Source organism: Aegilops tauschii, chromosome 5, assembly GCF_002575655.3.
Source record: "Aegilops tauschii subsp. strangulata cultivar AL8/78 chromosome 5, Aet v6.0, whole genome shotgun sequence".
NCBI lineage: Eukaryota > Viridiplantae > Streptophyta > Magnoliopsida > Poales > Poaceae > Aegilops > Aegilops tauschii.
In genome coordinates, this window is record NC_053039.3 from 345,417,598 (window position 1) to 345,431,062 (window position 13,465).

The following is a 13,465-nucleotide window of genomic DNA, read 5'->3' on the forward strand; positions in this document are numbered from 1 at the left end:
GTTTCCTAACCATGGACATGAGTTGTCATTTTATAACGGGATCACATCATTAGGAGAATGATGTGATGGACAAGACCCATCCGTTAGCTTAGCATAATGATCGTTCAGTTTTATTGCTATTGCTTTCTTCATGACAAATACAAATTCCTTCGACTATGAGACTATGCAACTCTCGGATACCGGAGGAATGCCTTGTGTGCTATCAAATGTCACAACGTAACTGGGTGATTATAAAGATGCTCTACAGGTATCTCCGAAGGTGTTTGTTGAGTTGGCATAGATCGAGATTAGGATTTGTCACTCGGAGTATCGGAGAGGTATCTCTGGGCCCTCTCGGTAATACACATCATAAGCTTGCAAGCAAACAACTCAGGAGTTAGTCACGAGGTGATGTATTAGAGAACGAGTAAAAAGACTTGCCGGTAACGAGATTGAACTAGGTATGAAGATACCGACAATCGAATCTCGGGCAAGTAACATACCGATGGACAAAGACGTATGTTGTCATAACGGTTCGACCGATAAAGATCTTCGTAGAATATGTAGGAGCCAATATGGGCATCCAGGTTCCGCTATTTTTTATTGACCGGAGAGGTGTCTTGGTCATGTCTACATAGTTCTCGAACCCGTAGGGTTCGCACGCTTAACGTTCGATGACGATATAATATTATATGAGTGATTTGGTGACCAAATGTTGTTTGGAGTCCCGGATGAGATCATGGACATGATGAGGAGTCTCAAAATGGTCGAGAGGTAAAGATTGATATATAGGACGATGGTATTCAGACATCGGAAGTGTTCTGGAGGGTACCGGTACATATCGGGTCACCGAAGGGGTTCCGGGCACCCCCGGCAAAAGATATGGGCCTTATGGGCCAAGAGGGGAAACACACCAGCCACAAGGGGCTGGTGCGCCCCCCATATGGGCCGGCCTAGGGACGGGAAGGAAAGGGGAGAAGGGAAAGGAAAGTGTGGATTAGGATTCCCACTTCCTTCCCTCTCCCCCCTCTTTCCTTCTCCCTCGGTTAAATATGGCAGGGGGCGCCACTTGGGGAGGACCCCAAGTAGGATTCAGCCTACTTGGGGCGCCTCCTGGCAGCCTCCCCTCTCCCTCCCACCTATATATATGTGGGGGCGCCCTAGCACACCCGAGACAATTGCCTAGCCATGTGCGGCGTCCCCCTCCACCGTTTACACCTCCGGTCATATTTTCGTAGTGCTTAGGCGAAGCCCTGCGGAGATCACTTCACCATCACCGTCACCATGCCGTCGTGCTGACGGAACTCATCTACTACCTCGACATCTTGCTGGATCAAGAAGGCGAGGGACGTCACCGGGTTGAACGTGTGCAGAACACGGAGGTGTCGTGCGTTCGGTACTTGATCGGTTGAAGCGTGAAGAAGTTCGACTACATCAACCACGTTGTGAAACGCTTCCGCTTACGGTCTACGAGGGTACGTAGACACACTCTCCCCTTGTTGCTATGCATCCCCATGGATAGGTCATTGCGTGTGCGTAGAACTTTTTTTGTTTTTCCATGCAAACATTCCCAACAGTTTTTTAGTCCAATTAAGTTGTAATTTCTAAGTGTGGACAATTTGTTGGAAAAGGCTATGAGTGAGGAGGCTTGTTCCGCCTGTCTTTGTGAGATATTTGCACTAAAGTTATTAATCATGTTTGCCATGATAATGAGTCTAATATTTGGCATTCACGACTTTGTCATATTAACTTTGGTTGCATGACACGGCTAGCCAACATGAGTTTAATTCCGAAATTCACCACTGTTAAGGGCTCCAAGTGCCAAGTGTGTGTGCAAGCTAAGCAACCTTGCAAGTCCGATAAGACTGCAGACGCAAGAGATTTGGCGCCACTAGAGCTTATACATTCTGATCTTTGTGAGATGAATGGCGTGTTAACAAAAGGTGGAAAGAAATACTTCATGACGTTGATTGATGACTCCACTAGATATTGTTATGTGTATCTTCTGAAATCAAAAGATTAGGCTTTAAATTTCTTCAAAAACTATAAAGTTGAAGTAGAGAACCAACTTGATCGAAAAATCAAATGGCTTAGGTCTGATCGTGGTGGGGAGTATTTTTCCAATGAATTTGATTTGTTTTGTGCGGAACATGGTATAATCCATGACAGGATGCCTCCCTACTCACCTCAGTCAAATGGGGTAGCCGAAAGAAAGAACCGAACTCTAACTGATATGGTTAACACCATGTTAGACACATCGGGTCTCTCCAAGGCATGGTGGGGGGAGGCGCTAATGACTGCATGTCATGTCCTAAACCGAGTTCCCACAAAGCATAAGACCATGACTCCTTTTGAGGAATGGGAAAGGAAAAGATTGAAACTCTCCTACCTACGTACTTGGGGTTGTTTGGCAAAAGTCAATATACCAATTCCCAAAATGCGCAAGCTTGGACCAAAAACCGTGGATTGTGTTCTTCTGGGCTATACTTTTCATAGCATTGGCTATAGATTTTTGATAATAAAATCTGAGGTATCCGACATGCATGTTGGTACAATTATGGAGTCAAATGCAACTTTCTTTGAGGACATATTTCCTATGAATGATATGTCGAGTTCATCGAATCAGGAGATACCTACTCCATCTAGTCAGGAATTTGCTGTAATTCCTGAACCCACCATTGCGAAGGAACATGTTGAGAATCCTGTTGAGAATGACAATGGAACTCCTGTAAGAAGTAAGAGACAGAGGATCGCAAAGTCCTTTGGTGATGATTTCATTATGTACCTCGTGGATGACACACCCAGGACCATTTCAGAAGCCTATGCTTCTTCTGATGCTGACTACTGGAAGGAAGTTGTCCGCAGCGACATGGATTCCATCTTAGCTAAGGGAACCTGGGAAATCACTGATCATCCTTATGGGTGCAAACCTGTAGGATGTAAGTGGGTGTTCAAGAAAAAGCTTAGACCTGATGGTACGATTGAAATGTACAAGGCACGGCTTGTGGCCAAGGGTTATACCCAGAAAGAAGGTGAAGACTACTTTGATACTTACTCACCCGTGGCTAGACTGACCTCTATTCGGGTGCTACTATCGCTGGCTGCCTCACACGGTCTTCTCGTTCATCAAATGGACGTTAAGACGGCTTTCCTCAATGGAGAGTTGAAGGAGGGAAATTTACATGGATCAGCCAGATGGTTTTGTAGTACCTGGTCAGGAAGGAAAGGTGTGCAAGTTATTAAAGTCTTTATATGGCCTTAAACAAGCTCCTAAGGAGTGGCATGAGAAGTTCGAAAGAATATTAACTGCTGCAGGCTTTGTGGTAAACGATGGTGACAAGTGTGTGTACTATTGCCATGGTGGGGCCGGAGTTATTCTTTGTCTGTATGTCGATGACATACTGATCTTTGGAACCAAACTTGATTTAATCAAGGAGGTTAAGGATTTCTTATCTCGTTGCTTTGAGATGAAGGATCTAGGAGTAGCTGATGTTATCTTAAACATCAAGCTGTTGAGAGATGAGAATGGTGGGATTACACTGCTTCAGTCTCACTATGTGGAAAAGGTCTTGAGTTGTTTGGGGTATAGCGACTGCCAGCCTTCTCCAACTCCATATGATGCTAGTGTGTTGCTTCGAAAGAATCGATAGATTGCTAGAGATCAACTGAGATATTCTCAGATTATTGGCTCGCTTATGTATTTGGCGAGTGCCACGAGGCCTGACATTTCTTTTACTGTGAGCAAACTGAGTCGGTTTGTGTCAAAACCGGGAGATGATCATTGGCATGCGCTTGAGAGAGTTATGCGCTATTTGAAAGGCACTGCGAGCTATGGGATTCACTACACCGGGTATCCGAGGGTACTGGAGGGTTATAGTGACTCAAACTGGATATCTGATGCTGATGAGATTAAGGCCACAAGTGGTTATGTTTTCACATTTGGTGGTGGCATTGTTTCCTGGAAGTCTTGCAAGCAGACCATCTTAATGAGGTCAACTATGGAAGCAGAACTCACAGCATTAGACACTGCCACTATTGAAGCAGAGTGGCTTCGTGAGCTCTTGATGGACTTACCTATGGTTGAAAAACCAATACCCCCTATCCTGATGAACTATGATAATCAAACTGTGATCGTCAAGATAAACAGTTCTAAGGACAATATGAAGTCCTCAAGGCATGTGAAGAGGAGACTAAAATCTGTCAGAAAATTGAGGAACTCCGGAGTTATTACGTTGGATTATATCCAAACGTCGAAAAACTTGGCAGATCCCTTCACAAAGGGTTTATCACGTAATGTGATAGATAATGCATCGATGGAGATGGGTTTGAGACCCACCGCATGAGTTGTCCATAGTGGTAACCCACTCTATGTGATCGGAGATCCCGTGAAGTAGAAGTGGGAGACAAGCTGTTGGTCAGCTGAGAGGAGAGTATCCCTATTTAATTATCTCACTCCGTGAAGATGCAATACTCTCCTAATCTGCATGGCAGGTTGATAGTTATATTAATGTGTTCCAAGTGGCTTATTTGAGTAAGCACAGATGTTGTCCTGCAGAGCATCTCCTGAGGAACACACCTATATGAATTTGATTGTTAACGTCACAGTCTATGAGAATTGGGTGTTCTCTAATAAATTCATGAAAAGCCCTGGAGTATGACGTATACGCTCCACCCGCGGGGAAGCCTTGCGGCAGCCCAGTATCGGTCAAGAATTTGTGTGAAACTAGTCTCGCAGAAAACTTGTAGTTCAAGGCATAATCCACTATTCAAGTTGTGAACTAGTGTAGCATAAAAATCTAAGTGAAAGTTCAAGTTCACAGTCTCCACTAAGCACCGGTATATAAACAATGTTTTGGAACTAAATGATGAGATGTGTCAATGAGACTTTGTGGGGGATTGTTGGAATTTACAAGTAGGCCATTGGCCCAAAGCCCAACTAAAATTCTGAAATTATCTTGGCTCATTCATGCATAGCTAGTGAGTGGTGTGAGTGGGACTAAAGTTTAGTCCCACCCCGAAAGTTGAGTGAGACTTGCACCTCTTTATAAGGTGAGCTCTTCTATCACTTGTATGAGCATAAGAAGAGGAGACCTACACGCGCGCTCCTCCTCCTCGCTCGCCGCGCCGCGGATTGTGGGAATGAGCCGAGCCGAGGACAAAGCTATGCACGTTGTCTACATTTAACTAATGAGTCATTACCGTTTTCAATTATTTTAGACAGACGTCTACCCTAGCCGCCGCCACAACATATGGTTTCACACCGTTCCAGATTTTCATATATTCAACAGTGGGGGTGGTAGAGCGGTGGCGTCTCCAGGAGGAAGAGGGTGCAGAGAAAGGGGGTCCGGGTGTGGTTTTTGGTGGGACGGGGTGTCAAAGTCGTACGTGGCGGAGATCCGGACTCCCGCAAAGTCCTCTTGGTTTGTTTGCGGAACGAACGCGCGGACTGGTTTACGGACCGATACGAGACGACATTAGAAGACAAAATGCGTCCGGACAGCTCGGTCCGAACGTCTATACGTCTATGGGCGATTTGAGGGTCCACTTTGGAGATTCCCTAAGAGGCACACGATTCCATCAAAAAAATTGCTTCCGTGGTTGAACTATCCCAAATGACTACTATTTTCAGGGAAAGAACAAACATGTATGCTCCCTAGAGAAAATTTACATCTCAACAATGCAGAATTTTCTATGTCGCATCAGGATGGCTCCAAAAACTCATGTCATGTTGAACCCTTGTTTAAAGAAAGTAATAATAATGAGCTATTTACATGTCTTCTTACATGAATAATCAAACTGAATTTAGATGAACTGGAGTGACACTTTTTTAGACAAACTGGAGTACTAACTTTTTTTTCTGTTAAAGGGCGCTCCTTGCTGTTATTGTGGAGGGCTTGGCATCTCAGAGATGATGCAGTCCATGCGGTTGTAGTCTGCACCAAAGAGAAGGTAAAACTTTGAGGCAGTCCATGAGAGAAGTTTGGATGTTGCCAAGTGAGTCAAAGTTCAGATATACATGGGGTTGATTGGTTGCAGGTTCTGCTTGACACCTGTCCGGGCGTAATGAGGGCGATTATTGTGGCGGGCTTGGCATCTCAGGGATCATTTGCAGGCAGATTGAGGCTTGCAGAAGTGTGGAAGACGCTGAAGCAACAGCCATCCTGGCTGGCCTGTCTGCCCTATCTGTGGTTTTCAGAGGAAGAATCATGTGGAACCTGCAGCCGAGAGCCTCAAATCCTACTGCTAGCTTTCCTCTGATTCATGACATTCGTGAAGCATCAAAGTCTATCCAATCCCATCAAGTGGCTGCTGTGAGCCGAAAAGTGCAACGAGCTCACTCATGGCCTCGCGGCAGCGGCCAAATCACAAGTAAACCAAGTGTCTGTTGCACTGTTCTTGAAAGTCTGCATGAGCTGATGGCTTCCGAATGTATAATTCTAACGCTGAGTAATGTGGGTACTCAGGTTATTCTCCAAAAAAACAGTTTTTTGTTTTTGTTTCAGCACGTAGAGGTGTTGTTGTCGTTGTTTTCTTGCTGAAACAAGTTGGAAAGATAGCACTCCTGGTTGCCACGCTTTCGAGCTATACTCGGATTCAAACCGTAGACAGATATACTCCTGGTTGCCGCGTCTCCTCTTTCTTGCTCGCCCTGTCTCCCAAATCCCCGATCCATCTGAATCTGACCGGCATCCTCAGCCTCCCTTCCGCCGCCGGATCGTTGCTCTCGCGACTCGCGGCCGCGACCATGGCCGACACCACGCTGCTTCCGCCGTCTCTGCTCCCGCGTCGTAGCGCCGCCGCCGACCTGTACTCCTGCTCCTCCCGCGTGCGCCTAAACCCTGCCTTGATGGCAAACCCCGCGGCTGCCAAGAGGCCAAAGCGTCCCGGATCCCTGCGCGACGGGCAACCACCGGCGCCGAAGCGCGTACGCGGTGCCTGCTCCGGGGGCGAGCTCCATGTCGCGGTCACCACCAACATCAAGAACAGCAGCAAGCTTCCGTGTCCCAGCAGCAGCAAGGATCCAAGAACCAAGCTCGCCGTGATCAAGAACCAGGTCGCGGAATCTCCGGAGAGCGCGACGGAATCGAAGCCGCAGATGAGCATGCGCGAACTGATCGAGAAAGCTCGCCTCACCATGGCTCTCCTCGACAAGGCTCGCTCTACCTCCGAAGAAGAGGCCAGCCGTCGGTGCGACATCGAGCGCAGCCGAGCGGAGGCCCGGCGAAAGGTGGAGCAAATGGCGGACACGGTGCAGTTCAGCGACCCGTGGATCGATCCCTCCGACGTGACCAAGTCCCCTGAGGAGCTGCTCCAAGCAAGACAGGAAGCATGGCGTTATCAAGCTCAGCTCATCGAGATGGCTCGTTGACGGGAGTATGCTCAAGCGATGCAAATCCACGGATGAGTGCTCAAGTGATCGAAGCAGAGGAAGAAATCATCAGCAGTGCAGCCTTGTTGGTCTTGGTGCTAGTCTCTCTCGCTTAGCTGAGCAAAGCAGAGGAAGCAGAGTCGGCAGTAGTCTGTAGGATTATTTCACTGGCATGTTTTTCAGTAGTGCGAGTGAATTTGGCCATCAATTAGTGTGCATTATGATCACAATTGATCAATTAATGCAAGGGATTGTTCTATGTAAAAGCATTGGATCTCTTTCAATGTTTTCAATCTGTTGTAGTAGTATGTTTTTTATGTAAAAGCATTGGATGTGATGATCCCACCAAGAAGATCACTTCTGTGCTTGAACTACTATTCCAGATGACTTCTATTTTTCTGGAGAAGAACAGATATGTGTGCTTGCTGAACTCCTGAATCCTGATGCAGAATTTACTTGTCGCATCAGGAAGACGCCAAAAAGCATGTTTCATGCTGTACAATTGGTGTATATGCTATTTTGCTGGACAAGAACAGATATGTTGTCTGAATTTTGCAACTGCTGCAAATTTCATTCAGTACAATTGGTATATATGCCAGACCAGTTTCATGTCACACCGCAGAGAAAATCAATACTTGACGACAATGGTGTTTACTTCACTTAATTAGCATATTCATTGACATGGATCCACTGAGTTAAGGGAGTTACAATGTCTGAATTCAAACTACAGGGCTTCATGCAAAATCAACTAATCTAAAATGAGAAACGTTGGCAACATCCACATGTATTGCAGTTCTTCCTCCTCTGTACCTTCAGTGTCATCCGCAGCTTCTCGGCTTCCTCCTGAAGAGAAATCAGGAGTGCCCATTTTGACATGCTGGGAGATGACATGACCAAGGAGGAGAATAATGAATACTTCAAAAGTGGCACGGAGGAGAAGAATAATTCCTTGAACAAAAGAGAAAGGGTTTACCCATGGTTTTTATCCATTGCGTTTTAGCATGATCAATACTTCAAAACTTCCAGCAGAACATTCAGAATAGTAGCCATCGCGGAATTTGTTCCAAGAGACTGTTGTTTTTCAGAAAAAAAATACATCTCAACAATGCAGAATTTGTTTGTCATATCGGGAGGGCACCAAAATGCTCATGTGCACTTGCTCTCTGAATTTTGCAACTGCTGCAATTTTCGTTCAGTACAATTGGTGCCAATATCAGACCAATTTCATGTCACATTGCAGAGAAAATAAATACTTACAACAATGGTGTTTACTCCATTGAATTCACATATTTATTGACATAGATCCACTGGATTACAAGGGAACTACAATGCCTGATACATCATCTGCATTCACAGTACACAACCTCGCTCAAATTCAACTCAATTACAATGGGAAACGTTGGCAACATTCACAAGTGTTGCAGTTCTTCCTTTTCCTCTATAATCCCAAGTGAATGCGAGCAGCGGCCAACAACAAGAAAGCCAACCGAGCATCAATCGTGGCGCAACCCGGTGGTGCAGAGTAGAGCAATAGAACAGGTGTAAATAATATAAGCAAGTGTAAATTAATGTATGGAAATTTGTTCACTCATAGTAAAATGTGTGCTGTGTGGTCTAAAGTCTGTTTATGTTTTATTTATATTTTAAAAATATATTTCTGTTGTCTTTTTCGCTGGAAACTCAGAGATGCATTGACCTACACAGGCAAATGGAATTGAAATCGTTTCACCTTGCATATCTAGGATTACTAGCCTCAATGTGTTTAGTCACAGGACGAATGGTAAGAGTTTGACATGGTATCGTGTCTTCGAAGAGGAAAGGTACTATTAGGCTGAGTTAAACATATTCTGTAGAAATGTTTGATGACCCTTGGAAGGCTGGAACTACATATAAGGAATCTGCAGACTGCATGTCAAGAAAGCATTGTTGTATTTCTTTAATCTGATGACAAATACCAATGTACAAAGTGGGTGTTCATTGTTTGGAGCCATTGTTCTTTCATAGAAACTGAACTCTGGGTAGACAATAAAGTTATATTGTTTGATGAAATTGTCTGCCATTCCCATCTGGATTGTATTATTATACGTGTATATACTGGCATGTTAAACATCTGCAAATAGTTTGATGGGCGATCTGTAATAATCGGTTGTATAATTGAAGCGTATCTTATATAAACCATCACGCTTGATAAATCATTGCTGTGATCAACACACTGCACGGACAAAAATGCAGGGATGGTTGGAATCTACTGCACACTGAAGTCAAAATGGGAATGGGCCGGGTCGGCCCGCTGGGTCACTGACCCGGCCCGAAATCTCGAGGCCAATGGGCCAGGTGGGTTGGCCTCGAATCATAAAATGGGTCAGTGGAGCCGGCACCGTGTGACCCGATGGACCAGACGGGTCGACCCAGCCGTCTGATCGCGCTGCCCTAGTCCATCTCTGCCGCCGCCCACCACGATCTCTGTAGGCTGCTCCCGACGATTTCTGCCGCCGCCGGCCATCTCTGCCGCCCTCGGCCTCCCCCGACCTTCTCTACCGGCCGCCCCCGACCATCTCTGCCGCCGCCGGCTGCCCCTGAACATCTCTGCTGGCCTGTTGCCGCCGGCGTTCCTCCCGCCTCTCGTTCGTCGTATTGGTCGCCGTCGAGCTCGCTGACCTGCGGTCCCGTCCACCGTCTACCTCGCCATTCCGGTCGCCGTCATCATCTCGCAGGTGAGACTCTTGCCGGCTTCCTCCCTGTCCCAGCGCAGCTGCAATGCAAGCACTGGTCTTGTTTTGGTTCTTGATCAGTGTTGTCTGCAATTGTTTCAGTATTGATTCTGCTACTTTCGGTCAGTGTACTCTGTAGCCATGGGATCAGTCATTCAGTCAGCGTTGGCCCCTGTCAGTCATTCAGTCAGTGTACTCCCAGGTCATGCCTTACTTTCAGTGTTGGTCCTGTAGTAGTTCTATGGTGTTGGTCCCTGTCATTCAGTCAGTGTACATGAACAAGTACATGAAGAACTAGATCATATTTGATTGGAAATGTTTTATATGAAGATCAATGTCATTCAGTCAGTGACTGAAGCCAACACGATCGATGGGAGCAGAAAACTACAGTACAGCGACAGAATCGGAATGGGGGAATTTTCACAAAGCGCACTAGCACAGAGCAAGATGTTGCAGAAGAATTTGAGAGTAAAATGCTGCGATTTCCATTCTATCATACTACATCCAAACACTGAACACTGAACAACAGCAGCGAGAATGAACACTGAACAACCATAGCTAGCTATATACTAGTAGGAATCTGGCGGCGCGAGGTGGATTCGACTGGACCTAGCCGCCGAAGCCGTAGAGGGTGCGGCCCTGGCGCTTGAGCGCGTAGACGACGTCCATGGCGGTGACGGTCTTGCGACGGGCGTGCTCGGTGTAGGTGACGGCGTCGCGGATGACGTTCTCCAGGAAGATCTTGAGCACGCCGCGGGTCTCCTCGTAGATGAGCCCCGAGATGCGCTTCACGCCGCCCCGCCGCGCCAGCCGCCTGATCGCCGGCTTGGTGATGCCCTGGATGTTGTCGCGCAGCACCTTCCGGTGGCGCTTGCCGCCGCCCTTGCCCAGCCCCTTCCCTCCCTTGCCGCGCCCGGACATCTTCCACGCTTCTCTCTCCGGCGACCTTCCCTTGGCTTGGCTGGTGTGTGTGTGCGCTGCTGGTCTGGCGGTGGCTGTTGCGGCCGTGTGGTGGGGTCGATGCTGGTGGCGTGTGGGGCATTTATGGCTGCGAGGTTTCGGGGGAGAGGAGGGCCGACATCCGCGTGATGCGAATGTAAGCCGTTAGATGGGAGATGAATGGCTGTGAATGGGGCAGCGTGGGTGGCGCGGATCGGTGACATGGCATGGCGCTGGAACTTGGCGAGAGGAGGAGTGTTTTCCTTTTTTAAAAGAAATAGGTCCCACGAGAGCAAGGCTTTTATTTAAGGAAGTCATCATCTGCACAAACGTACACGTATAAATGGCGAGGACCATAATAACCTGATATCAGCAATCTCCGAGGTGGAGACTGACCGGACACAATGAGGATTCTTAGTTGGAACTACCGTGGTCTGCAACAGGCCGCGGCGATTAGGGTTCTTTTGCATGTTCAGAAGTGCAGGATTCCTGATGTAATGTTCTTAATGGAAACATACCTTGATAAATATTCTGTTGAATGCTTACGTCGAAGGTTGAAAATGGATCACAAGTATGTTGTTAGAAGTGATGGACGGAGTCGAGGTTTGATCTTGTATTGGAAAAAGGAGGTATCGGTCTCATTGAGAAACAAGACTAAGGATTTTATTGATGTCTTTATTGGTAGTGGAGCAGAAAACTTTTGGCGGTTCATAGGGTTTGTTGGAGAACGCAGTAATTTCAAAAAAAATCCTACGATCACGCAAGATCTATCTAGGAGAAGCATAGCAACAAGCGGGAAGAGTGTGTCCACGTATACTTGTAGACCGAAAGTGGAAGCGTTTTATTAACGCGGTTGATGTAGTCGCATGTCTTCACAATCCGACCGATCTCAGCACCGAACATACGGCACCTCCGTGTTCAGCACACGTTCAGCTCGATGACGTCCCTCGTACTCTTGATCTAGTTGAGGCCGAGGGACAGTTCCGTCAGCATGACGGCGTGGCGACGGTGATGATGAAGTTACCGGCGCAGGGCTTCGCCTAAGCACTACGACGATATGACCGAGGTGTGTAACCGTGGAGGGGGGCACCGCACACGGCTAAGAGAAACTTTCATGTGCCTTTGGGGTGCCCCCCTCCCATGTATATAAAGGGGGTAGGGAGGAGGAGGCCGGCCAGGAGGAGGCGCGCCCAAGGGTGGAGTCCTACTCCAAGTAGGATTCGCCCCCCCCCCCCTTTCCTACTTCCACAAGGAGAAGGGGGAAGGAGAGGGAGAAGAGAAGGAAAGGGGGGCCAGCCCCCCTAGCCCTAGTCCAATTCGGTTTGGGCTAGGGGGGGCGCGCGCCACACCTTGGCCTGCCTCCTCTCTTCCACCACTAGTCCCATGAAGCCCAATAACTTCCCGGGGGGGTCTGTTAACCCTCGGTACTCCGAAACTTATCCGAAACGACCCGAACCATTCCGGTGTCCGAATGTAACCTTCCAATATATCAATCTTTATGTCTCGACCATTTCGAGACTCCTCCTCATGTCCGTGATCTCATCCGGGACTCCGAACAACCTTCGGTACATCAAATCACATAACTCATAATACAAATCATCATCGAACGTTAAGTGTGCGGACCCTACGGGTTCGAGAACTATGTAGACATGACCGAGACACATCTCCGGTCAATAACCAATGGCGGAACCCTGATGCTCATATTGGCTCCTACATATTCTACGAAGATCTTTATCGGTCAAACCGCATAACAACATACGGTGTTCCCTTTGTCATCGGTATGTTACTTGCCCGAGATTCGATCGTCGGTATCATCATACCTAGTTCAATCTCGTTACCGGCAAGTGTCTTTACTCGTTCCGTAATGCATCATCCCGTAATTAACTCATTAGTCACATTGCTTGCAAGGCTTATAGTGATGAGCATTACCGAGAGGGGCCAGAGATACCTCTCCGAAACACGGAGTGACAAATCCTAATCTTGATCTATGCCAACTCAACAAACACCATCGGAGACACCTGTAGAGCATCTTTATAATCACCCAGTTACGTTGTGACGTTTGATAGCACACTAAGTGTTCCTTTGGTATTCGGGAGTTGCATAATCTCATAGTCATAGGAACATGTATAAGTCATGAAGAAAGCAATAGCAATAAACTAAACGATCATAGTGCTAAGCTAACGAATGGGTATTGTCCATCACATCATTCTCTAATGATGTGATCCCGTTCATCAAATGACAACTCATGTCTATGGCTAGGAAACTTAACCATCTTTGATTAACGAGCTAGTCAAGTAGAGGCATACCAGGGACACTCTGTTTGTCTATGTATTCACACATGTACTAAGTTTCCGGTTAATACAATTATAGCATGAATAATAAACATTTATCATGACATAAGGAAATATAAATAAAAACTTTATTATTGCCTCTAGGACATATTTCCTTTAGTCTCCCACTTGCACTA

The 13,465-nt window shown here is 46.9% G+C and overlaps 1 protein-coding gene across 1 annotated transcript; it reads right to left on the minus strand.

Annotated features, from left to right (window-relative positions):
- Positions 1-10,342: 10,342 nt before the first annotated feature.
- Positions 10,343-11,079, minus strand: LOC109758756 (histone H4-like). Its single transcript, XM_040389730.2, has one exon. It carries the CDS (start codon positions 10,978-10,980, stop codon positions 10,669-10,671), a length of 312 nt encoding a protein of 103 aa, XP_040245664.2. The 5' UTR covers positions 10,981-11,079; the 3' UTR covers positions 10,343-10,668.
- Positions 11,080-13,465: the final 2,386 nt, after the last annotated feature.